The sequence below is a fragment of the Pleurodeles waltl genome, chromosome 5 (genome assembly GCF_031143425.1).
Source record: "Pleurodeles waltl isolate 20211129_DDA chromosome 5, aPleWal1.hap1.20221129, whole genome shotgun sequence".
NCBI lineage: Eukaryota > Metazoa > Chordata > Amphibia > Caudata > Salamandridae > Pleurodeles > Pleurodeles waltl.
In genome coordinates, this window is record NC_090444.1 from 1590237964 (window position 1) to 1590265787 (window position 27824).

General features: G+C 43.8%; 1 protein-coding gene across 1 annotated transcript in view; it reads right to left on the minus strand.

Moving 5' to 3' along the window:
* Positions 1-27824, minus strand: part of ADAM17 (ADAM metallopeptidase domain 17) — a 475078-nt gene that overhangs the window by 234414 nt on the left and 212840 nt on the right. The window contains exon 9 of the mRNA XM_069235905.1: positions 22539-22683. Coding sequence (XP_069092006.1) covers positions 22539-22683 — 145 coding nt within the window. The remainder of the gene's footprint in view (positions 1-22538; positions 22684-27824) is intronic.

Here is a 27824-nt window from a genome sequence, read left to right on the forward strand (position 1 = left end):
TTCTTGTAGCGTGACCATGTGAAAGTGTTCTGATTTGATGCAGGTGTTTAGTGTTCTGAGGTCTAGGATTGGTCTCAGTGTTTTGTCCTTTTTTGGTATTAGGAAGTACAGTGAATAAACTCCTGTGTTTATTTGTGTCTTTGGTACTAGTTCTATTGCGTTCTTTTGCAATAATGCTTGAACTTCTATTTCCAGAAGGTCTGAATGTTGTTTTGATAAATTCTGTGCTTTTGGTGGTATGTTTGGAGGGATTTGTAGAAATTCTATGCAATAACCATGTTGGATAATTGCTAAGACCCAAGCGTCTGTAGTTATTTCCTCCCATGCTTGGTAATACTGACCTATTCTTCCCCCCACTGGTGTTGTGTGGAGGGGATGAGTGACATGTGAGTCACTGTTTGGTTGTAGGGGTTTTGGGGCTTTGAAATTTTCCCCTATTCCTAGGGAATTGTCCTCTGTATTGGCCCCGAAAGCCTCCCCTTTGGTACTGTCCCTGGTAGCTGGACGGTGTTGCCTGTGAGGTGCTGGCTTGTGTGGCCTGACCCCGAAACCCCCCTCTAAAGGTTGTTTTGCGGAAGGTGCTGTAAGTGCCTCTGCTCTGCGGGGAGTAGAGTGCGCCCATGGCTTTAGCAGTGTCAGTGTCCTTTTTGAGTTTCTCAATTGCCGTGTCCACTTCTGGTCCGAACAGTTGTTTCTCATTAAATGGCATATTGAGCACTGCCTGCTGGATCTCTGGTTTAAAACCAGACGTTCGTAGCCATGCGTGCCTTCTTATAGTCACAGATGTGTTAATTGTTCTTGCAGCTGTGTCCGCTGCATCCATAGAGGAGCGTATCTGATTATTAGATATGTTCTGTCCTTCCTCAACCACTTGTTTCGCCCTTTTTTGTAGCTCTTTGGGTAGATGCTCAATGAGGTGTTGCATCTCGTCCCAATGGGCTCTGTCATAGCGCGCAAGTAGTGCTTGAGAGTTAGCGATGCGCCACTGGTTTGCAGCTTGTACTGCGACTCTCTTTCCGGCTGCATCGAACTTGCGGCTCTCTTTATAAGGGGGTGGTGCATCCCCAGATGTGTGGGAGTTGGCTCTCTTGCGAGCTGCTCCTACTACGACGGAATCTGGTGGCAGCTGTGAGGTGATGAAAACAGGGTCTGTGGGAGGTGCTTTATATTTCTTATCCACTCTTGGTGTTATTGCTCTACTCTTGACCGGCTCCTTGAAGATTTCCTTTGCGTGCCGAAGCATTCCTGGGAGCATAGGCAGGCTTTGGTAGGAGCTATGGGTGGAGGAGAGGGTGTTGAATAAGAAATCATCCTCGACTGGTTCCGAGTGTAGGGACACGTTGTGGAACTCTGCTGCTCTAGCCACCACTTGTGAGTATGCTGTGCTATCTTCCGGTGGTGAGGGCTTTGTAGGATACGCCTCTGGACTGTTGTCCGACACTGGGGCGTCGTATAAGTCCCAAGCGTCTTGGTCCTGGTCACCTTGGCTCATGGTGGTGTGAGCCAGGGAATGTGATGGAGTTTGTGCCGGTGAAACGTTAGTTACAGGTGGAGGAGAGGGTGGCGGAGTTACCTTTTTCACCATTTTTGTTTGTGGTGCTTGGTCTGACTGAAACTCCAGTCTCCTTTTTCTCCTAATAGGGGGAAGGGTGCTTATTTTCCCTGTTCCTTCCAGTATAAAAATACGTTTCTGAGTGTGGTCCACTTCGGTGGATTGCAACTCTTCCTCAAATCTATGCTTTCGCAGCTGAGAGGACAGTGATTGCTCCTCTGAATAGGAACCGGTAGTTGGGTCGGTTGCGGGTCGTTTTGGCACCGAAACCCTGTCTGTACTCTTTTTCGGCTCCGAGGTGACCTTCTTCTTTTTCGGAGTCGAACCCTCTCGGCGTCGATCTTCCTCTGTGCCGCTGTCTCTGCGTCGAGCAGTTTCGGCTCCGCTATCTCGGCGTCGACGTTTTTCAGCAGCACTTTCTCGGTCCCGAGAAGGCTGCGTGCCGGTGTCTCGACCGGAGTCGGACGATCTCGGCACCATTTCGGCCTTTTTCGGTGCCGATGGTCGGTCACCGAATTTATGGGTCGAGCCATGGCCTGGTGGCAGTGGCGTCCCCTGGGCCTTGTCACTTTTCTTGTGTGCTGGCTTCGACGTCTTACTCACAGTTTTTTGTTCGTCGAATTCCTCGGAGTCCGAGTCATGGATCGAGAAGGTTCCTTCTTCCTCTTGTTCCTCGAACTCTCGGTGAGCTGTCGGCGTGGACGCCATCTGCAGTCTTCTGGCTCGACGGTCACTGAGTGTTTTTCGGGACCGGAACGCACGACAGGCCTCGCAAGTCTCTTCACTGTGCTCAGGCGACAGGCACAGGTTACAGACCAAATGTTGGTCTGTATACGGGTATTTGTTGTGGCATTTAGGACAGAAACGGAACGGGGTCCGTTCCATCAGCGTTGTTTCACACGCGGTCGGGCCGACCAGGCCCCGACGGGGGATCGAAAACTACCCCGAAGGGTACCGGAGCTCTTCACTCTTCGATTCGGTGTTGATTCTAACTAAGCCGATCCTGAACGCAACAATACCGACGTAATTTTCCGATATTTAGCTAACTTTCCGTTCCGAAACCCGGAGCGAAAGGAACACGTCCGAACCCGATGGCGGAAAGAAAACAATCGAAGATGGAGTCGACGCCCATGCGCAATGGAGACAAAGAGGAGGAGTCCCTCGGTCCCGTGACTCGAAAGACTTCTTCGAAGAAAAACAACTTGTAACACTCCGACCCAACACCAGATGGCGGGCTATGCACAACATGTGTATCTACAGCGACAGATGCCATTGAACACATATATACTGCCTATTTTGGTTTTTATCATCACACATATATTTTCACAATGCTATTTTATGTAATGTTTTATTCAAATACTCTTGAAATCCTATTATATGTCCCATTTTATTTAAATACTTTTATTAACAATGTTGTTATATGATTATTCATTCATATGTTTTATGATTTCTTGAAATGTAAAATGTTCAATGCTTTTTCCGCACGATACAGGTCTCAAAAATAGTCTCTCAGCCCACAACCTGGGGATTGCCGTGAACATTGTGACAGTTCTCATTTAGTCAGTCTCTTTCCATTTCTTGACTATGGTTAGCCTTTTCTTTGCCGCTAAAAGAAAGAGTGAAGTTCTTAGTGCACATGCAAAAATGCTGATATTACCTTGGCTGACCACGCGGTAGGCTGACATGTTTTTGTTTTTGTTAATGGGCACAGCTATTACAATATAGCCCCTTACAGAATAAGCTTGTTGTTTACAAAGATGGATGCTTAATGTCAACATGTGGATAGAGCGGACATATTTTGTGCCATACTAGTTTAGTCTTTTAGAAACCTTAGTGTCTCCAAGTCCTTTTTATTTTGAAAATTAGATACAAATCAGTGGTCAAATAGTGTATAAACCCTGTGATTTGACCACTGATTAAGAGATGTTGTGGCGCTAGAATTATCGCCAGAGGTCAATCCAGATTGCTGAATCAGCCAATCTCCGTTAAGAGTGTTGATTCCAGAAGACCTGCAAAAGACATCCTTCCTCAACAGCACATATTTTTGCATCTTATGCAGAGTTCTGATAACAAACAGCTGAAGCCAGCTAATGAAAATGTCACTTACCCAGTGTACATCTGTTCGTGGCATTAGTCGCTGCAGATTCACATGTTTGGCACAGTCCGCTGCCTGGTGTTGGGCTCGGAGTATTACAAGTTGTTTTTCTTCGAAGAAGTCTTTTTGGTCACGGGACCGAAGGACTCCTCCCTCTTTGGCTCCATTGCGCATGGGCGTCGACTCCATCTTAGATTGTTTTCCCCGCAGAGGGTGAGGATGGAGTTGTTTGGTATAAATAGTGCCCATGCAATGGAGTGAATATGTATGTATGATAAGAGTTTCTAATAATTTTTTTACAAATGTTCAAATGTTTAAGGTTTATGATCTACTTCTAAACGGCTACAGGCTTCCCGGGGAGGTGGGAGGGTACATGTGAATCTGCAGCGACTAATGCCACGAACAGATGTACACTGGGTAAGTGACATTTTCAGTTCGATGGCATATGTTGCTGCAGATACACATGTTTGGCATAGACTATAAAGCAGTTACCTCCCCTAAAAGCGGTGGTTTAGCCTGTAGGAGTTGAAGTAGTTTGGAATAATGTTCTTAGTACAGCTTGGCCCACTGTAGCTTGTTGTGCATTTAGTACGTCTACACAGTAGTGTTTAGTAAACGTATGAGGCGTAGACCAGGTTGCAGCCTTACATATTTCGCTCATAGGAATGTTTCCTAGAAAGGCCATTGTAGCACCTTTCTTTCTGGTTGAGTGTGCCTTTGGTGTAATAGGCAATTCTCTTTTGGCTTTAAGATAGCATGTTTGAATGCATCTGACTATCCATCTAGCAATGCCTTGTTTAGAGATTGGATTTCCTATGTGTGGTTTTTGAAAAGCTATGAACAGTTGTTTTGTTTTCCTGATTAGCTTTGTTCTGTCAATGTAATACATTAGTGCTCTTTTGATGTCTAATGTATGTAGTGCCCTTTCAGCCACAGAATTTGGTTGTGGGAAGAACACTGGCAATTCTACTGTTTGATTTAAATGGAATGGTGAGATTACTTTTGGCAGAAATTTTGGATTTGTTCTTAGAACTATTTTATTGTTGTGTATTTGAATAAATGGTTCTTGTATGGTAAATGCCTGTATTTCACTTACTCTTCTGAGGGATGTGATTGCAATGAGAAATGCGACCTTCCAGGTTAGATATTGCATTTCACAGGAATGCATGGGTTCGAAAGGGGGACCCATGAGTCTTGTTAAGACGATGTTAAGATTCCATGAAGGAACTGGTGGTGTTCTTGGTGGTATAATTCTTTTTAGCCCTTCCATGAATGCTTTAATAACTGGTATTTTAAATAGAGAGGATGAATGAGTAGTTTGTAGGTAAGCAGATATAGCTGCGAGGTGTATTTTTATAGATGAAAAAGCGAGATTTGCTTTTTGCAAATGTAGTAAGTATCCTACTATGTCTTTAGTAGAGGCATGTACTGGTTGTATTTGATTGGCATGGCAGTAGTAAACAAATCTTTTCCACTTAGATGCATAGCAGTGTCTAGTGGAAGGTTTTCTAGCTTGTTTTATGACCTCCATGCATTCTTGTGTGAGGTCCAAGTGTCCGAATTCTAGGATTTCAGGAGCCAAATTGCCAGATTCAATGATGCTGGGTTTGGATGTCTGATCTGTTGTTTGTGTTGTGTTAACAGATCTGGCCTGTTGGGTAGTTTGACATGCGGTACTAGTGAAAGGTCTAGTAGAGTTGTATACCAAGGTTGTCTTGCCCATGTGGGTGCTATCAGTATGAGTTTGAGTTGGTTTTGACTTAACTTGTTTACTAGATATGGAAGGAGAGGGAGAGGGGGAAAAGCGTACGCAAATATCCCTGACCAATTCATCCATAGAGCATTGCCTTGTGATTCGCGGTGTGGGTACCTGGATGCGAAGTTTTGGCATTTTGAGTTTTCTCTTGTTGCGAACAAATCTATCTGGGGTGTTCCCCAAATTTGAAAGTACTTGTTCAGAACTTGGGGGTGAATTTCCCATTCGTGGACTTGTTGGTGGTCTCGCGAAAGGTTGTCTGCTAGTTGGTTTTGTATTCCTGGAATAAATTGTGCTATTAGGCGAATGTTGTTGTGAATCGCCCACTGCCAAATTTTTTGTGTTAGGAGGCACAATTGTGTTGAGTGTGTTCCTCCTTGTTTGTTTAGATAATACATTGTTGTCATGTTGTCTGTTTTGACAAGAATGTATTTGTGTGTTATTATGGGTTGGAAGGCTTTTAACGCTAGAAATACTGCCAACAGTTCTAGGTAATTGATATGAAATTTTGTTTCGTGTATATCCCATTGGCCTTGAATGCTGTGGTGATTGAGGTGTGCTCCCCACCCTGTCATGGAAGCATCTGTTGTTATAACGTATTGAGGCACTGGGTCCTGAAATGTCCGCCCTTTGTTTAAATTTTTGCTGTTCCACCATAGAAGCGAGAGGTATGTTTGGCGGTCTACCAACACCAGATTTTGAAGTTGACCCTGTGCCTGTGACCATTGTGATGCTAGACACTGTTGTAAGGGTCGCATGTGTAGTCTTGCGTTTGGGACAATGGCTATGCATGATGACATCATGCCTAGAAGTTTTAGCGCAAATTTTGCTTGTATCTTTTGGTTTGGAAACATAGTACTTATTAGCTTGTGGAATGCCTGCACTCTTTGTGGACTTGGAGTGGCAATTCCTTTTGATGTGTTGATGGTTGCTCCTAGATATTGTTGTGTTTGACACGGTTCTAGGTGTGATTTTGTGTAGTTGATGGAAAACCCCAGTTTGTGAAGGGTTTGTATGACAAAGGTGGTGTCGTTTGCGCATTTTTTTACTGTGTTGGTTTTGATTAGCCAGTCGTCTAGGTAAGGGAACACATGTATCTGTTGTCTCCTGATGTGTGCTGCTACTACTGCTAGACATTTTGTGAACACTCTTGGTGCAGTTGTTATTCCGAATGGCAACACCTTGAATTGGTAATGTATTCCTTTGAATACAAACCGTAGGTACTTTCTGTGAGAAGGGTGTATTGGTATATGAAAGTACGCATCCTTTAGGTCTAATGTGGTCATGTAATCTTGCTGTTTGAGCAGTGGAATGATGTCTTGTAGTGTGACCATGTGAAAATGGTCCGATATGATGTAGGTATTTAGTGTCCTGAGATCTAATATTGGTCTCAATGTTTCGTCTCTTTTTGGAATTAGAAAGTACAGGGAGTAAACTCCTGTGTTTTTTTGTTGTACTGGTACTAATTCTATTGCATCCTTTTGCAGTAGTGCTTGAACTTCTAGTCCTAAAAGTTCTAAATGATGTTGTGACATTTTGCGTGTTTTGGGGGGGATGTTCGGTGGGAAGTTGTGGAATTCTATGCAATAGCCATGTTGGATTATTGCTAATACCCAATTGTCTGTTGTAATCTGTTGCCAAGATTGGTAGAATTGGCTTAGTCTTCCCCCCACTGGTGTTGAGTGAAGGGGTTGCGTGACTTGAAAGTCACTGTTTAGGTGGAGGTGTTTTTGGAGTCTGGAATCTTCCCCTACTCCTTGGGAATTGACCCCCCCGATATCCCCTGAAACCTCCCCTTTGGAAGGAACCCTGATATGGTGTGGTTCTTGATTGTTGGCTGGTGGTGTCTGTGGGTTGGCCACGAAACCCCCCTCTAAATGGAGTTTTTCTGAAAGAGCCTCTGCTCTGCGGGGAGTAGAGTGCGCCCATGGCTTTGGCCGTGTCTGTGTCCTTTTTAAGTTTTTCAATGGCTGTATCCACTTCCGAGCTAAACAGTTGTTTCTCGTTGAAGGGCATATTAAGGACAGCCTGCTGGATTTCAGGTTTGAAGCCTGAAGTGCGTAGCCAAGCGTGTCTCCTTATGGTGACAGCAGTGTTGACTGTTCTTGCTGCAGTATCGGCTGCGTCTAGTGAAGAGCGGATTTGATTGTTTGAGATCGTTTGTCCCTCTTCCACTATTTGCTGCGCCCTTTTTTGGTATTCCTGGGGAAGATGGTCTACGAGAAGTTGCATCTCGTCCCAGTGTGCGCGGTCATATCTGGCCAGCAGCGCTTGTGAATTTGCGATGCGCCACTGGTTGGCTGCCTGTGACGCCACTCTTTTCCCTGCCGCGTCAAATTTTCGGCTTTCTTTGTCCGGAGGTGGGGCGTCGCCAGATGTATGTGAATTTGCTCTTTTGCGAGCTGCCCCTACTACCACAGAGTCGGGTGGTAACTGCGAAGTAATAAACACTGGGTCTGTGGGTGGTGGTTTGTATTTCTTATCCACCCTTGGGGTGATGGCTCTTGATTTTACGGGCTCCTCAAAAATTTGTTTTGCATGCCGTAACATCCCTGGTAGCATTGGGAGACATTGATATTGGCTATGTGTAGCCGAGAGGGTGTTAAACAAGAAGTCATCCTCTATAGGATCGGAATGCAGTTGGACATTGTGGAAGTCTGCAGCCCTAGCCACCAGTTGCGAGTATGAGGTACTGTCCTCTGGTGGTGACGGCTTTGTGGGGTATGACTCGGGATCATTGTCCGGCACTGGGGTGTCATACAGGTCCCAAGCGTCTTGATCCTGATCGTCATAACTTATGGTAGTTTGCGCTGGTGAGTGCATTTGTGGCGGTGTTTGTGCCGGCGATGCCTGTGGAGGAGAGGGCGGAGGCGTGACTTTTTTAACCACTTTGGCTTGTGGTTGTGTGTCATCCTTTGGAAGTCCGATCCTTCTTTTCCTCATGATTGGGGGAAGGGTTGATATCTTCCCTGTATCTTGCTGGATGCACAGTCTCTTTTGTGTGTAGTCCGATTCTACACTTTGGAGCTCTTGTCCAAATTTGTGCATTTGGCCACTTAGTCCTTGTTCCTCTGAGTAGGATGAAGGTGTGGTATTTTTCGGCGCCGAGAGAGAATCTTTTTTCGGTTTCGGCACCGACAGAATTTTTGTTCCTTTCGGCATGGATTCTCGGTGCCGATGTTTTTCGGTGCCGGTATCTTGTTTTTGTCTCTCGGAGCCGCTTTCTCGGCTCCGAGGTTGCTCCATGGCGGTTCCTCGACCGTAGTCGGGTGTCTTCGCTATGGGCGTGCCCTTTTTCGGCCCCTTCGACGGGTCGCCTGATTTATGGGTCGAGCCATGGCCTGTTGGCAGTGGCGTCCCCAGGGCTTTCGGTTTGTCGATGGATTTACTTTTCGACGTCTTACTCACAGTTTGTTGCTGTTGTTCGACGTCGGAGTCTCCGGATTCTGATTCCGGAACCGAGAATGTTTCCTCTTCGTCGTCGAAACGTTGTTTTGTCGACGTGGACGCCATTTGGTGACGCCTGGCTCTTCGGTCCCGGAGTGTTTTTCTGGACCGGAAGGCTCGACAGGCTTCACAGGTATCCTCCTTGTGCTCGGGGGACAAGCACAAGTTACAGACCAAGTGCTGATCTGTATAAGGATACTTACTGTGACATTTTGGGCAGAAACGAAACGGGGTCCGTTCCATCGGCTTCGATGTCGCACGCGGTCGGGCCGACCAGGCCCCGATGGGGGATCGAAACTGCCCCAAAGTCTTCCGATGATCGGTGTCGATGTACCTAACTATCCCGATACCGAACGGAACAATACCGACGCTTTCTCCTGAGATTCTGACTAACTTTCCGAACCGAAACACGGAGCGAAAAGGAATACGTCCGAACCCGACAGCGGAAAAAAACAATCTAAGATGGAGTCGACGCCCATGCGCAATGGAGCCAAAGAGGGAGGAGTCCTTCGGTCCCGTGACCAAAAAGACTTCTTCGAAGAAAAACAACTTGTAATACTCCGAGCCCAACACCAGGCAGCGGACTGTGCCAAACATGTGTATCTGCAGCAACATATGCCATCGAACTCAAAGTTATGCTGTGCAATCCATACTAAGAAACTCAAACTCAAAAGGCAGGCTTCCTATTTAATGCTTTAACTAAGATTTAGCATAGTGCTGAGAAATAGCTTTAGGGTGTAATCAGAAAATCACTAAAATGCTAGAAATATTTATCTTGTCTTAGCTGACCTTGATATGCTTTACTGCTTTTATTTATGCATTATGTGTTGTTACTGTTCATATTTTATTCACCAAAGGGTTTTAAAATAAAAAATTTAAATTATGTTTGTTTCTTAGAGCTATCACTGAGTGACTTATTCGTAAATGACAGATTGCTTGGATTGTGATTGTGTCCCTGATTTCTTATAGAGGGACTGATAGTAACCCGAAAACACAGCCTGAGCAAGACTGCACAGTGGGCTTATATCAGGGCTGCTGTCCAATTGCTTTCTAATTTAAAGTATGGTGCACTGAACTGAGTCCTTGCATTAGAGGGTTAGAAATCCAGCCCCTGCAGCACTGGGTCACTCCCCAGATTTCATATCACTACAGACAGTAGTAGTCTTCTGAAGAGTTTTGGGTGCAGGGTCAGGGACTTTGGTCTATCACTACTGCCTAAGGCAAGGTTGGTCATCTGCTAAGGGATGCGTTAAAAACCTAGCCAAGGTCAGGCTGTGCGGTCAATTATTGTTATGTGTCAAAAATACATATTAAGTGATTTCCACAGAAGCAGATGATAACTCCCAATTCCTCTACACTACTGCATGTGGCAGACCTAATTCAAGTTTGCCACCATATACGAATGGGGAAAAAGGGAAGGGGATATAAAAAAAATTAAAAAAGAGAGAAGGCCTCAGATGTCTGGTGCGTCACCTTCTCTGTTCTTGCTTCTCTATTCTCTCTACACATTCTTCTAGAGTTGTGTATTATATGGTGTGGCACCTATAATCAATCACCACAGATACCATTAAATCAGTTGCATTGGATTTTACACATATATGGCATGTAATTCTTTTTATATACTAGTATTCATTCTCACTCATTATGTTTTTACCTGTTCTGAGGACTAGCTTCTCTCTATTATGAAACTTCTAAACTGCAGATGAAATCATTATGGTATGGAGTTCAGAAATACAGTTCTAGACTCCAGATGAGAATGGTGAGATATATATATATATATATATATATGGAAAATGCCACTTACCCAGTGGACATCTGATCGCCTCATGTAGTGCTGCAGATTCACATGCTTTGCATAAGTCTGCAATCTAGTGTTGGGCTTGGAGTGTTAAAAGTTGGTTTCTTCGAAGAAGCTTTTTCGAGTCATGAGACTGAGTGACTCCTCCTCTCGGTGATAGTGCACTTGGGCATCGAGTCCTTTGTAAGATTGTTTTCCTGCAGGAGGGTGAAGTAAGTGAAGGAATGTATATGTACAAATAGACAGTAAAAAAACAAAAAAAAAAGGAAGAAGACCACACAATGTGTATACATATTTACATTAAAAAGTACCACAACAGCTACAGGCTTCCGGAGAGGAGGGAGGACGTATGTGACTCTGCAGCACTACATGCCACGAACAGATGTACACTGGGTAAGTGACATTTTCCGTTCGATGGCATGTGTTGCTGCAGATACACATGCTTTACATAGACTGAAAAGCAGTCCCCTCCTAAAATAAGCAGTGGCTAGCCTTTAGGAGTTGGGGTAGTTTGGAATACTGTTTTAAGCACTTCTTGACCAACATTTGAATGCTGCCGAGATAGCACATCCACACAGTAGTATTTTGTGAATGCGTATGGTGTGGACCATGTGGCTGCTTTGCATATGTCTGCCATTGGTATATTTCCTAAGAATGCCATTTAAGGTCCTTTCTTTCTAGCAGAATGTGCTTTAGGAATTACTAATAGTTGTCTTTTAGCTTTAAGATCGCAAGTTTGAATACAATTTACTATCCATCTAGCCAATCCTTGTTTTGAAATAGGATTACCCTTATGAGGCTGTAGAAAAATCCCAAAAAGTTGTTTAGATTTTCTAAAATCTTTTGTTCTGTCTATATAATACATGAGAGCTCGTTTGAGATCAAGAGTGTGGAAAGCTCTTTCAGCAACTGAACCTGGCTGGGGAAAGAAGACTGGCAATTCCACTGACTGACTGATTTGAAATGGTGAAAGCACTTTGGGTAGAAATTTTGGATTTGTCCTAAGTACTATTTTGTGTATGTGAATTTGGAAGAAAGGCTCTTATAAAGTAAATGCTTGAATTACACCAACTCTCCTAAAGGAAGTCATTTCTACCAGGAAAGGAACTTTCCATGAGAGAAATTGAAGAGTGCAATAATGCAGGGGTTCAAATGGTGAACCCATAAGCCTTGTAAGCACAATGTTAAGATTCCAGGCAGGACCTGGAGGAGCTCTAGGTGGAATGACTCTTTTAAGGCCTTCCATAAAAGCTTTTATGACAGGAATTCTAAACAAGGAAGTATGCTGTCTGTTTTGAAGGTAGGCTGATATTGCTGTTAAATTAATTTTAATAGATGAATATGCAAGATTTGCTTTTTGTAAGTAAAGCAAATAACATACAGTATCCTGTACTGATGCTTTAGGTGGATCAATGTTTTTGGGTTGACAGTAACATACAAACCTTTTCCATTTAGCTGCGTAGCACTGCCTGGTTGTAGATTTACATGCTTCCTATAGAATGTCCATACATTCTGATGGAAGTTGGAGATATCTAAACTCTATGACCTCAGGAGCCAAATCGCCAGGTTAAGCATACTGGGATTGGGATGCCTAATTTGACCTTTGTTTTGATTCAATAGGTCTGGTCTGTTTGGGAGCTTGTGATGTGGTTCTACAGATAGATCCAATAGTGTTGTGTACCAGTATTGACATGCTCATATGGGAGCTATGAGTATCATGGTGAGGGAAGTGTGACTGATCTTGTTGACCAGAAATGGAATTAGTGGGAGAGGGGGTAAAAGAGTAAGCAAATATCCCTAACCAATTGATCCATACAGCATTGACCTTGGGTCGAGGGTGTGGGTACCTGGATACAAAGTTTGGGCTTTTTTCTGTTATCACTTGTTGCGAAAAGGTCTATGTGTGGTGTTCCCCACATGGGAAGGTACTGTTGAATTACTTGTTGGTGGATCTCCCATTTGTGTATTTGTCGCAGCGTCCTGCTTAAGAGGTCCGCTAGTTGGTTGTGTATCCCTGGGATATACTCTGCTAATAGGTGAATGCGATTGTGAATTGCCTAATTCCAAATTGTCTGTGCTAGAAGCGACAATTTGGATGAGTGCTCCCCCCCACCCCCATTTCAGCAGATAATACATTGTTGTCATGTTGTCTGTCCTTATTTACACTGTCTTGTGTCAGGAATGCTTTGAGTGCTAAGAACACTGCCAGTAATTCCAAGTGGTTTATGAGGTAAGTCTGCTGGATTGAGTCCCATTCTCCCTGTATTGTAAGATTTCTGAGATGGGATCCCCAACCGGTCATTGATGCATCAGTGGCGATTATGGTCTGTGGCACAGGGTCCTGAAATGGCCACCCTTTTGATAAGTTGGTGTGATTCCACCATTGCAGAGAGTCTGGCAGTCTAACAACACTAGATCGTGAAACTGACCCTGTGCCTGGGACCATTGTTGTGAAAGACACTATTGTAGGGGGTCTCATGTTTAGACGTGCATTGGGTACTATTACTATGCACAATGCCATCATTCCCAATAGTTTCATAATAAACCTTACTGTGTAAGTTTGATTGTATTGTAGCTGAGATTGTGAAACGCTTGAATTCTCTGTGGGTTTGGGTAAGCTAATGCTGACTGAGTGTTGAGAATTGCTCCCAGATATGGTTGTATTTGCACTGGCTGAAGGTGAGATTTCTTGTAACTGACTGTGAACCCTAGACTGTTTAGGGTATTGATTGTGTATTGTTGACAGGTTTGAATGGAGGCGGCTTTTATGAGTCAGTCGTCCAGATCGGGAAAGGCATGTATATGTTGTCTTCTGAGGTATGCTGCAACCACTGCTAGGCATTTGGTAAATACTTTGGTGTTGTTGTTACTCCAAACTGTAGCACTTTGAATTGGTAGTGCTTGCCTGCTATCACAAACCTTAAGTATTTGCGATGTGCTGGATGTATGGGAATATGGAAGTAAGCATCTTTTAGATCTAATGCTGTCATGCAGTCTTTTTTCTGTAGTAAAGGAATGACATCCTGAAGAGTGACCATGGGGAAATGCTCTGAGAGAATGTAGTGATTGAGAGGTCTGAGATCGAGGATTGGTCTGAGAGTGCCATCTTTCTTTGGTGTGAGGCAGTATAGAGAATATACTCCTGTCCCTTGTTGAGTTATAGGTACTACCTGTATTGTATCTTTGAGTAGAAGTTATTCTACCTCTTGTTTTAACAGAACGAGGTGTTCTGGAGAAATCCTGTGTGAGCGAGGGGGAATATTTGGAGATGAGTTCTAGGCAATAACCACAGTGTATAATTGATTGTAACCATTCATCTGATGCAATGTTGTGCCATTGATGGTAGAAATGTTGCAGTCTTCCACAGGAGATGTGTACTGTGTGGGGATGCTGAGAAAGTCACTGCTTTTATGAGGTGGAGGCACCACTTGTGGCAGTGGATTTCCCCCTACCGCTAAAGTTGTGTCCTCTATAGGATCCTTTGAAAGATCCCCTACAGTAATTTGATTATAGGCCATGGTGTCTTCAGGTAGATAATGCCTAGTGGGATATAGATCAGGGTCATTAGATGGGATAGGGTCTGGGTCATACAAATCCCATGGGTCTACCGTATAAGTATTGTCACCCATATAATCCCCATTTGAGGATGCAGGAGATTGCATAGAAAACTGTGTAGGTGAAGGTGGTGAAGTACCTGGTGGTGGAGAAGTGAGAAGCAAAGGAGAATGCGGTGGTGAAGGCTGATGTACTGCCTTTGGTTTCTCCTTGTATTTGAAGAATTTGGCAGGTGAAGGCCCAGTTTCCAAACTTTCTAGGAAAGATTTTCTTTTGGTTATAGAAGGAGGAGAGGCAATAATCTTTCCAGTATCCTTATGGATTTGTATCTTTTGTTGTTTATGGTCCATCACTTTTAGTATGGGCCTAATGTCTCTTGTTTCTTCTACCGATAGAGCATATTTCTTTGCACAGTTTTAAGCGCTGAAAGCTTGGTGACCGACTGCTTTAATCGGGCCGAAAATGTGGACTCTGAAGTTTTTCGGCTCTGAAGAGGAGCTTGGGTACTTCGGTTCCGAAGTGGAAGCCTCCACTTTCCGACTCGATCCCGAAACAGGCATGGCAGTCTGTTTGGTGGAATGCATTCTGGTCTTCTTAGACGCCGAACCCAAGGTCCAGTCATCGAGATGTACCTTTCGAGTCCGACCATGGCCGGCAAGCAGTGGTTGACTCAAAACCAATTGTGATTACTTTTTGGAATGTTTTTGTTGATGGGAAGGGGCTGGTGTACTCACGTACTGCACCGCAGGAATCACTTGGCTTTCCCCATCGGAGTCACTGTCAGAATCAGTCTGTGATGGAAACTGGAGTCTGCGCCTGTTCCTCACTGAAAATGTTGGGCTTTTGTTCAGTCGACTTCGATGCCATCTCTAACCGACGCGCTCTCCGATACCACAGAGTCTTCTTGGAGCGGAAGGATCGCCACGCTTCTCAGGTTTCTTCCTTGTGATCGAGAGAGAGGCAGAGGTGGCACGCCTAGTGTTAGTCAGTGTAGGGGAACTTGGCGTGGCACCGAGGGCAGAATCGAAACGGAGTCCGATCCATGAGTCTGTAACGGAGTAGGCCTGAGAAGGGGGCGGTCCCCCGAAAGGGCGTTTATCCGATTTCCGCCGATCGGATAAAGTGTAGTTAGGAAATCGCGTTCGAAAAACTATACTGACGTTTAAAGGAAAGAGAGAAGTTCAGACAGTACCGAACCGAGATCTACCGGAGCGAGAGGAAACATGTCCGAAACCGACAGCGGAAAGAAAACAATCTAACAAAGGACTTGATGCCGATGCACACTATCACCAAGAGGAGGAGTCACTTGATCTTGTGACTTGAAAAAGCTTTTTCGAAGAAAAACAACTTGTAACATTCCGAGCCCAAATGTATTTCCTTCCCTTTGAAGTCTCTCTCTGCGTTTTGGCAGCCGGGGGGGCAGAAACCTCTAGGCACCAGGGATAAATTTTTTTTGTTTAGTTTTTTGATTTTGAGGTGGGGAGCGACCCCTTAGGCAAGGGTCGCCCCCCTAGGGGGCAAATTATATATGGGCTATTTCTGCCCCCCTTGGGGGCAGATTGGCCTACTAGACACCAGGGAGTTTTTTTTTTTTGTTTGTGTTTCATGTAAGGGGAGCGACCCCTTAGGCAAGGGTCGTTCCCCTGGGGGACAAATTTATTTTAGGCCTTTTCTGCCCCACATGGGGGCAGATCAGCCTATTTTAATTTGGCAGATAAACCACTAAGCACCGGGGATTTTGTTGTTGTTGTTTTACAGATGGGGAGCGTCCCCTTAGGCAAGGGTCGCTCAACTGGAGGGGCAAATTGTATTTAGGCCATTTCTGCCCGCTTTGGGGGCAGATCGGCCGATTTTAGGTCAATCTGCCCCCAAGGGGGGCAGAAACCACTAGGCACCAGGGATCTTTTTTTTGCGCCGTCACGCAAGGGGAGCGACCTTGTAGGCAAGGGTCGCTCCCCGGGAGGGATGGGGGCAATTTTTTTTTAGGCCATTTCTGCTATTTGTTATTAGGCCGATCAGAAACCTCTAGGCGCCAGAGCAAATTTTTTGTTTTTGTTTGTTTGTTTTTTTAGAGATGGGGAGCGACCCCTTAGGCAAAGGTCGCTCCCCTGGAGGGGCAAATTGTACTTAGGCCATTTCTGCCCGATTTGGGGGCAGATCGGCTGATTTTAGGTCCCTTGGGGGCAGAAACCACTAGACACCAGGGATCTTTTTTTGCGCCGTCACACAAGGGGAGCGACCTTGCAGGCAAGGGTCACTCCCCGGGAGGGGGGGGCAAATTTATTTTAGGCCATTTCTGCCCCCCCCCTCAGGGGCAGATCGGCCTATTGTTATTAGGCGATCTGCCTCCGGGGGGGCAGAAACCTCTAGGCGCCAGGGCTAATTTTTTGTTTGTTTGTTTTTTTAGAGATGGGGAGCGACCCCTTAGGCAAAGGTCGCTCCCCTGGAGGGGCAAATTGTATTTAGGCCATTTCTGCCCGATTTGGGGGCAGATCGGCTGATTTTAGGTCCCTTGGGGGCAGAAACCACTAGACACCAGGGATCTTTTTTTGCGCCGTCACACAAGGGGAGCGACCTTGCAGGCAAGGGTCACTCCCCGGGAGGGGGGGGCAAATGTATTTTAGGCCATTTCTGCCCCCCCCCTCGGGGGCAGATCGGCCTATTGTTATTAGGCGATCTGCCTCCGGGGGGGCAGAAACCTGTAGGCGCCAGGGCTAATTTTTTGTTTGTGTTTTTTTTTTTTTTTTTTTTTTTTTAAGAGATGGGGAGCGACCCCTTAGGCAGGGGTGGCTCCCCTGGAGGGGCAAATTGTATTTAGACCATTTCTGCCACCCTTGGGGGCAAATCGGACAATTTTAGGTGAATCTGCCCCAAGGGGGGCAGAAACCACTAGGCACTGGGGATCTTTTTTTTTTTTTGCGCCGTCACGCAAGGGGAGCGACCCAGTAGGCAAGGGTCGCTCCCCTGGGGGGGGGGAGGCAAATTTATTTTAGGCCATTTCTGCCCCCCCTGGGACCGGCTGAGCAAGTGGCCAAAATCCACAGGTAGGCACTTTGCAAAAAACACCTCTGTTTTCTGTGAAAAAATGTGATGTGTCCATGTTGTGTTTTGGGCCCTTTCCTTTCGTGGGCGCTAGGCCCACCCACACAAGTGAGGTACCATTTTTATCGGGAGACTTGGGGGAACGCTGGGTGGAAGGACATTTGTTGCTCCTCTCAGATTCCAGAACTTTCTGTCACCGAAATGAGAGGAAAAAGTGTTTTTTTGGCCAAATTTTTAGGTTTGCAAAGGATTCTGGGTAACAGAACCTGGTCAGAGCCCCACAAGTTACCCCATTTTGGATTCCCCTAGGTCTCTAGTTTAAAAAAATGCACAGGTTTGGTAGGTTTCCCTAGGTGCCGGCTGAGCAAGGGGCCAAAATCTACAGGTAGGCACTTTGCAAAAAACACCTCTGTTTTCTGTCAAAAAAATGGGATGTGTCCAAGTTGTGTTTTGGGCCATTTCCTTTAGTGGGCGCTAGGCCTACCCACACAAGTGAGGTACCATTTTTTATCGGGAGACTTCGGGGAACGCTGGGTGGAAGGAAATTTGTGGCTCCTCTCAGATTCCAGAACTTTCTGTCACCGAAATGTGAGGAAAATGTGTTTTTTAGCCAGATTTTGAGGTTTGCAAAGGATTCTGGGTAACAGAACCCGGTCAGAGCCCCACAAGTCACCCCATCTTGGATTCCCCTAGGTCACTAGTTTTAAAAAATGCACAGGTTTGGTAGGTTTCCCTAGGTGCCGGCTGAGCTAGGGGCCAAAATCTACAGGTAGGCACTTGGCAAAAAACACCTCTGTTTTCTGTCAAAAAATGGGATGTGTCCACGTTGTGTTTTGGGGCATTTCCTGTTGCGGGCGCTAGGCCTACCCACACAAGTGAGGTATCATTTTTATCAGGAGACTTGGGGGAACATAGAATAGCAAAACAAGTGTTATTGCACCTTGCCTTTCTCTAAATTTTTTCCTTCCAAATATAAGAGAGTGTGTCAAAAAGACGTCTATTTGAGAAATGCCCTGTAATTCACATGCTAGTATGGGCACCCCGGAATTCAGAGATGTGCAAATAACCACTGCTCCTCAACACCTTATCCTGTGCCCATTTTGGAAATACAAAGGTTTTCTTGATAGCTATTTTTTACTCTTTATATTTCAGCAAATTAATTGCTGTATACCCGGTATAGAATGAAAACCCACTGCAGGGTGCAGGTCATTTATTGGCTCTGGGTACCTAGAGTTCTTGATGAACCTACAAGCCCTATATATCCCCGCATCCAGAAGAGTCCAGAAGACGTAACGGTATATTGCTTTAAAAAATCTGACATTGCAGGAAAAAGTTACAGAGTAAAACGTAGAGAAAAATTGCAGATTTTTTCACCTGGATTTCAATCTTTTTTTTTTCAGTTGTTATTTTCTGTAGGCCCTTGTACGATCTACACAAATTACCCCTTGCTGAATTCAGAATTTTGTCTACTTTTCAGGAATATTGCGGTTTCTGGGATCCAGCATTGGTTTCATGCCCATTTCTGTCACTGACTGGAAGGAGGCTGAAAGCACAAAAAATCGTAAAAATGGGGTATGTCCCAGTAAAAAGCCAAAATTGTGTTGAAAAATTGGGTTTTCTGATTCAAGTCTGCCTGTTCCTGAAAGCCGGGAAGCTGTTGATTTTAGCACCGCAAACCCTTTGTTGATGCCATTTTCAGGGAACAAACCACAAGCCTTCTTCTGCAGCCCCTTTTTCCCTTTTAAAAAAAAAACACAAAATGTTCACTTTATTTTGGCTAATTTCTTGGCCTCCTTCTGGGGAACCCACAAAGTCTGGGTACCTCTAGAATCCCTAGGATGTTGGAAAAAAAGGTCGCAAATTTGGCATGGGTAGTTTATGTGGACAAAAAGTTATGAGGGCCTAAGCGTGAACTGCCCCAAATAGCCAAAAAAAGGCTTGGCACAGGAGGGGGAAAAGGCCTGGCAGCGAAGGGGTTAAAGGGAAATCACATTAGAAGATCGTTTTGCTTTTATCACAAAAGGCTCAAAATATATAGACCAAAGAAGAGGTTGGAGGTACACCCTGACAAGCCCTCCATTGGATTTTAGCACACTGCTCATTTAGTTGATTAAAAATTAAATGCAGCTAAAATTACATATAATGTCTGGTCTGACTGGATACACTATGAATCAATTTCCATATGCCTCTGTAGTTCCATTTACAGCCAATTTATTTCACAAGAAGCTGTCTTTGCATTTAAAAAAAAAAATCACATTGATAACTTATTTTTTAGAAACTGGGCTCCTACAAAATATATGGGATGAATGAGCTGGTAGACGAGATACGATTTAAATCATAATATGTGATTTAGTATGATGAAAGATGTGTTTCCATATGTTTGCGGGAAATGCATTGAGGACTAAACAGGGTTGGAATGGCAGGGGCGGCTCCTCCGCTATGACGGATGAGTGTGTCCCCCACCACTCCCACCAGCAGCAACAGCTGCAAATCCTTTAACAATGAAAGGATAATAAACAAAATGTATTATCCTTTCATTGTTAATGGAGTGAGGCTTGGGGATGACTGGGATGAGGGAAATGCACTGTGCACTCCCTTCAGTGAGCATGGGTGTTTGACTGGCCATCTTGGGCTGGTCAAACACACATGCGCACAGGGCTCTCTCCAGCCCGGCGATGTGTTGTTGGGCTGCAGAGAGCAGGCACAGGCCCCCAGTCTGCCTGGGAGCACCCTAGCTGGGCACTCCCAGCCAATCCTAAACCTGCTCTGAGCAGTGTCAGGATTGGCAGCAAGGCAGGCTGGGAACCTGTGCCAGTGAGGAAACTGAGGAGCGGTGGTAAGTTGTTTTTATTACATTTCTTATTTTTTGAACTTCCCTGTCCCCCTCACCCGACCCCTCTGGGCTGGTCCTGGCACCAAATAATAAATGGCCTCTATAAACAAAACAGATACCTAAGAAAGTTGCCCACATTTGTAAATCAGGGCAGTTTTAAACTTGTAAAAAAGAAGCTGTGTAAATGTTTTGCAAGGTATGGGAGACTGCACGCATCTGTGCTTGCTGAAGGAAATGTTTGTGGTAATGTCAAGAATATCAACAGTAAGAACAGGTCCACCAGACCATAACAGAGGCCCACAAACAGCCGAAAAACTGTCACACAAACTGATCTGTGAGACCAGCCCTTCAGTCAGCACCAGATTGCCCTTTATGCCTACCTGACCCTGTAACTAAACTATGTGCAAATTACCTGAAAATATATTTGTACAGGTCATGTGCATTACAGAAGGTAAAGCATAGACATTTAGTAACTGGTAAACTGACCCAGATAGCCTGTAATGTTGTGTCTCATTAAGACTAAAGCAAACTCTTTGATCAGGATTGTAGAGTGAGTTGAGACAAGCCCATGTCTTCTAACATATCAGTGAGACCAAAGGAACTGAGGAAAAAATGGCCTGCACTCTGCTAACCACCAGTCTGAGAGTGGAGGTGGGTACCAGGGTTTTGCACACAGATGGATGCAGCATCAGTATGTCTGATAAGTGTTACACATGGAGACTTTTGCAGGACGTAGTCTGAAATGCTATTGCTGTATGGCAGCACAGCTACACTTTTCTTATTTTTAGTTTTTATACATGACCTGGTCTACTTCTGGGCTTGTATACAGTTAATTCTAGGTTTTGATCATGACCTTTTGTCTTGCCCTTTGACAATGTATTTTTAGGGGGGTTCTTGCAACTGCTATCTATTGGTATCTCTTAAGACTATGCCTCAGAATCCCCTCTAAGATGCCAGAGCTCTAATATCGCTCTGCACATATTCTTCTACCTCTGCTATCATGCATTCCTGGTGGTGGCTGAGTTCTATGTGAAGCCAGCTGCTAGTATTTTCACATGATCCTGGTCGGGAATGAGCCTGAAAGCCCTGATGAAGGTCTGCATGACTATTCTGGTCCGAAACTTGCCTGCTGGAAAGCCCTCGGCCGTCCAAGCAGTTCAGAAAGTGGCACATTGGATTCCTGGAATTCCTACCTATAGATCAACATTGATCAGAGGAGAGCTACCTCTAGAAGAATGGTGAGGCTGCCTGGTTGACACAGTTACTCTCTGCACCACCCTTTATGCTCAAAGGTCCAGCATCTAGTTGGCCTTCACATGTGCTAGGCTGAAAAAAGCCTGAGTGGGCCATTGTGTAGTCATGTATCCCACACATTGACCCCTTTGGTAAGACTGTGGTCTGCCCCAGCCACTCACTGAGACAGTCCCTCCCCCAGGAGCATCAGGCCCAGAGCTTCTAGGGACATCATAGCATTATGTGTCCCCATTCCAAAGGCCAACTAGTACTAACCTAAAGCAAGGAAAAACAATTATCTTAGAGGATACTGGAACTCACTTTCACAAACCCTGAGAAACTCTTGTTTTCCTTTTGCAGAATTACTGTAACAATAATGACTGATTGGACACTGTGTTGCTTATCCTAAAGCTGTTAAGTGTTCAAGATCAACAGGATCATGAATGGTTAAATTTGCATACCAGCAACAAAAATCAGATTTTCATGAGGCTACAAATTCTCCATTTTGCAGTAGAGTTCACGATCAGTTAGCAATTGTTTTGTGTATACTGTGTGCACCCTTGTTTTATCACTGTACTGTCACTCGAGTGAACGTTTTATGTGTTATTCTGTGACAAGTGCTTTTTGCTATTTGATTTTAGTGTTTACTGTACAAATACTTATATATAAACATATAATTAAAGTAGTATAACAAAGTATTACATATTATTTACTCGCAGCTCAAAACTATAACTAGACATAAACATCATTAGTGCAGCTGTGGTAATGTGTTTGAAATCTAAACTTTACCTCTTTGAGTCACGCCTTGTCTGCAAATCCACATTAGTTGGAGATACAAAAGAGCTCAGAAGGTTGCAGCTGCAGACTCAGTAATCAGTGTCCTAGTCCTGGCTAGTGTGGAACAACTGTACTCCAATCTTTGATAGTGTCTTTTTGTTCCTGTGACTGAACTGGTTGGTAAAAAGGCTAACAGAATAAGATAAATTAAGAACAACACCTCTCTGCAGGGACACTATCACTGAATACACCTTTAGTGTATAAAGATTTAAATCCTCAATACTTCTAATAAAGCAAAATCTCTAAACCAATTGTTTTACGGATCATAATTGCATCCCAAAATGGTATTATAGCTAACACATAATTTACATCAGTTTACAATAAAAAATAACATACTAAGCAGGAGTACATGAACAAATTAGAATGTTAATTGATGACTCAAAGCCTTACCCTTTGGACAAATCCCTCCATGGGCACTGCCCTTGGGTGAACCAACGTAAGCTAATCCAAGTGTTCCCATGTCAAAATCTTGATAGGTAAACAGATGTGCAAGACATACAGTTGCTGCTTTTTCTGATATGTCAGCACTGAATTGCTAAAATTAAAAACAAAAGAACATACAAATTCAAAATAAAGTTTCAAACTAACCTTCTATGGGATGTTATAATCAAGTTTATCTCATAGCATCAAATATGGCTAGAATAGAAATAAAGTTGCCACAGTTTTAAAATCTAAAAGCACAATCTTGATACACAACTGAACAGCACTAATGCAGGATTCAGCAGTTTAGGACGAAAATCATTGGTTCAATTTGGATTACTGGCTAATCTTTAACATGGAAAATAGATGTTGGGACACTGGCACCTCCCATACTGATAAGAGATCACATTAAATGTTTCCTGTAATAACAATATCAGCATTTTAGTTCATACATATTTTACGACTCAGCTGGCCCTACACAGAGTTATTTTGACTTGTTTTAAATAATTTTATAAGCGATGGATCAGAGGTATGATGCTTGATTACTACTGCATATATCTTTCGACTTTTCTTGAAGTTATCAATAATATGGCTCTAGATAAAGTACATCAAGACTGTTGAAGTGCCTACTACTTTTTGAATGGGTACAATGTTTGTAAGTATGACCTTATCTGTTAGTTCAGCTACAAGCTAAGGATATTTATTTTAAAGAAAAATATATGGAATTGTAATAAAAAATGACACACTGGGTAGAATTAATTTGTTTGTATAGCTCTTAAAATAATACTATTATCACACGAAACTGAAACCACGTTTTATTAGCAAAATGATCAAGACAAGAGGCCATATGTCAACTACAGACTGTGGAGAAGAATAATGTTCCCCATGACAGACAATCGAGGTTCAGACTAGGTAGAGGAATAGAAACGGTTATCAGTTAGTAGGGAAGAACTGATTACCTCACTTGAATCTGGTACCCTATACATTCAAATGATAACCTATTTATCAATGGCCTCTGACAGGCACAAAATCCTTCTAGAATATCTGGAAAATTAGCCAGAGATCATTGGAACAAATCTTTATTGGTGCTGGTCATTCCTCTCTAACCTAAATCAACAAATCCATTTGGGTGTCTGTACTTCTTCAATTAGGAACATAAATTATGGGTTACCATAGGGCTCACTATTGTCCACTCCACTCTTTAATATCTGCATGTGACCCCTAGCGCAAATTACCTCATTTCTACAACACTCATTTCCAAATGTAGGCAGATGACAACAATTCAAAGAATGCCTAAAACACATATATTGGATGTGATGCATGGCACACATTAGGTCTCCATTTTATTTTTTTAAACTTCTCTTTATTTGAGTAACAAGTGTTCACAGTACGTGATACAAGCAATATTCTGTGCATCAGCAGGATTGAGCATATCACATCATTGCATAAACAAAGGAAGTCTTCCCCCATTCACAATACGAAGACCAGACACTCTCCCCAGGGTTTATTCCTTTCATACTTTTCTACCCTCTTTTTGAACCAACTTCACTCCAATTCCATTCCAATGTCACGGTTAACACACCATTTACCTCAAATCTTTTACCATTTTATAAGGCAGCCCCTCCCTTGGTACATTATTTTTTCAGCCCATTGGTACCAGTCCGTATCCCTCACCCAGTCTTGATGCCTGGAAGGCATTTGTGCACCCAAAGCTCTATCAATTTTCCTCTTGAACTCTCCGGCCCCAACCCCTAGTCATAGAGTTATGTATTTCGACCAAGTCATCTCCCCTTCACACTCAGGAGAAGTCACTTGGCTTCCATCGGGACCTCCATCACCCCTACTCTGGACATCAATCTTGTGACACCTTCCCAATAGGCTTGAATCAATGGACAGGCCCACAGTATATGGTGTAAAGAGCTCTCCTGCCCGCAACCTTGTATGCACTCACTTGTGGGTGCCCTACCCATTTTGGGTAGCTGTGTCATAGCATAATATGATCAATGCAGGATTCGGCACTGCACCAGGTGGAACCCAACCCTCACAGCTATGACTCTTGGTCCCTGCTATGTCTCACTCCATTCCTCATAGTCCATTTTCCTACATCCTCCTGCCATCCCTTTCTGAGAGGACACAATTAATTGGGGGTGTCATTCATCAAGTAATAATCAGTCATTGGGGTCAAGTAATAATCTGTCTTCTAGGGGAGAAGATTCTTCCACCCAAATTCCCCCAGGCAAATGCACCCTCAAGGTGTGCAGTACTTGTAGTTAGCAATACTGTTCGGAGTTTGCTAACTGGAACTCCACCTGTACTGCCTCGGGCCAGGGCTCCTCTCCAAATATCCCCCAATCATTCAATACCTAGGAGCGCCCGCTTGGAGAAGCTTTCCAGTCTGCCTACTTACGAAAGTGAATCACTGTTCCATAAGGGGGTTTGCGCCATCATTTTCCCTGCCCACCCCAGAAATCTTAGGGCCTACCTCCACCACCGTCTTCGTATGCGTTGGTAAATCCCGTCTCTGCCCTTTGGTAAAAAGGAGCCTAGGGCAATCTCTGGGTCTTATTGCCTCCCTGTCATCTGGAAGCACCCGTTCCTGGCGGTCGGCATATACTCATTCGTTTATGACCAAAAATTGTGAAGTCAAGTAATATTTAAAGACATCTGGGATTGCCAAACCACTATCATACACTCCCTTCTGGAGCTTCTGCAGTGCTATCAGCACACTACCCCTATTCAACAAGAGAAGGCGCACACCTGGTCTACTCTGTGGAAGAAGGGCCGCAGCACAGGGAAGTGTGTTCTGTAGGGCGTACAAAAGTCTGGGTAGGGCCATCATTTTATATAGGGCCGCCTGTCCCATCAAGGACAAAGGCAGCGTCCACTAATGATTGACGTCTTGCCGAAGCCTATTTAGAATGTTATACAAATTCTTCTGCAGGAATTCCATGGGCTCGTCTGCAATATAAATGCCTAGGTAAGTGAAGCCCTCTAGTTCTGCCAGTAGCACCACTCCCCGTTGCAACGGCGGTATATCACCAGTCACCGGAACTAGACATGATTTATCCCAGTTAATTTGATACCTGGAATGTTTTCTGAATAGACAAAACACCTGTAACACTCTATCTACTGACATTTGAGGGTTGCTTAAGTACATCAAAACATCATCTGCATACAGAGATATGCGTTCTTTCCATAAATTCCCCAAATATGCGGGTCATCACAGACCCACGCTGCCAAGGGTTCCAACGCAAGTGCAAAGATCATTGGGGATAGTGGGCACCCCTGCCGGGTTCCCTTGCCCTTTTTAAACATTCGGGACAGCACTCCATTGACCCTGACCCATGCCACCAGTTTGGTATACAGAAGGAGGGGACCCATGCGCAAAATGTAGGCCCAAATCGTAGATGTCGGAGAACAGCAAACAGTCATTCGTGCATCCAAGGAGAGGATCACTGTCGGGTCTGTGTGAGGATCCTTAGTCAGGTCTAGATCTGAACAAACGATCACATCACACATTACCTGAGTACTTTATTTCACTGCATGTCAGTAGCACACATAACCAAGTTCAAACTCCTGATCTTAGTGGGTATAAGCAGAAACTACCTGCAAAAAATAACAAAGCATCACTCTCACAGTTAAACATTACATTCAAGTAGGACAAACTTGATTTTACAATCCATATGCAAGCTGAAAACTCAAGGTGACAGAACGATCTGGGCCACTGGTTCCCAGGTGAACTTTGCGTGCTGGCTATGGAAATCTCTGAGGCGAGATGTGAAGCATCTTTGCTCCTGAGGTAAGGTTTTCAGATTTGAGCCTGTTCAGAACCCACTCCCATGATCTCACGACTGAACCAGCCTGTGTCTTAGCAAGAATTCATATGTGACTAATTCTGAAAACTCATGTAATGTGGTATGTGTTTTCTGCCTTGTCCGGGCAGCTCTTCTCCAATGCAGATGTTAGGGGGATCCTCTTGCTGTTTTTCTCTGTGACTCGGACTCTTTTTGTAATAAAAACAATTCCACATTCAAACAAAAACTTGAAATCAGAGTTTTCTTTCACATCTAAAACTCACTGAAACCTATTCACAAAAGTACATTTTGTCATAAACGTATGTTTACGACTGGATTTACCTCACTTACACCTATCAGGAATTGACAGAGTGATTCTTGGGATGTATAAGTCTATTTATGTGTGCAGAGATCTCTGCCATAAGTGTGGGATGCTGCACACCCGTAAAACTCACTTGAGAGGTGGGGACTGGGAGTTTGAAGGCGTGGTGAGTATTGGAAGTTTCGGAATGCCCACAAACATGACTGTTTGTTGATATGTACAAATTCCTCTTCTTCTCTTTTCCACCATTGAAAGGGTTGGATATTTACTCCAACCGAGAGCTTGTGTAAATGCCTTTCTAGGGTAGGAAAGGGAACGAATCACCACCAGATTAGCGAAGACTTCTATGGAAAGGGTTTCCTTATATTTTACCAAAGGGAGATCTCCATCTAGAAAGTACATTGTTTTTTTAAGTTTAAATAAAAAATATCCTTCTAAGGTAAAAAATATATATATTTTAATTATGTATTAATAATTATTAAAGGTGATGGGTAGAACTGAAAGTAACAGAATTATATTTTAATAAAAAAATGTTACTTTAAAAAAAAAAAAATCTAAACATAAGGTAAAATAAAACAAAACCTATGTTTTATTTTTAGATATGTTGATAATTAAATTACAATTAATTGTTAAAGTAATTTAAATAATTCATTATGATTTCACATTGTTTGCTAGGGGGGTTTTATTTTAAGGCTATGTCTCCATTATTTTCTATGGGAAAGTGTTGCAGTACCAGTAGGCAATGTGTGGTGCTGAACTTGCTCCAGCTCTGAGCTACAGTAGATTCACTACAGTGTTGAGTACCTTTTAGCTTTAATAACATAGAAGTGCAGTTTGTGAATAGGAATGGGTTAATCTTTTGTGGCTGGGTGCAAGTCCTTCCCTAAGACCCTCTATAAACTTCTCTTAACTCCACCTTACTCCTCCCTAAACCCTACCTATCTTGCAGTAAGTATGCCCCATTTTTCAACCACTCCCCTTGATCACTCTCACATTTACTACTAAGTAGTACACTTACATGGGTAAGAATCTTCCTAAAGAAAATATTGTGTTGGAGGCTTACTCTCATAGATGTATGACTAGTATTTTGTAATACTTTGGTAGTACTACTGTAGTACTATCAAAAGTACTACTTCATTA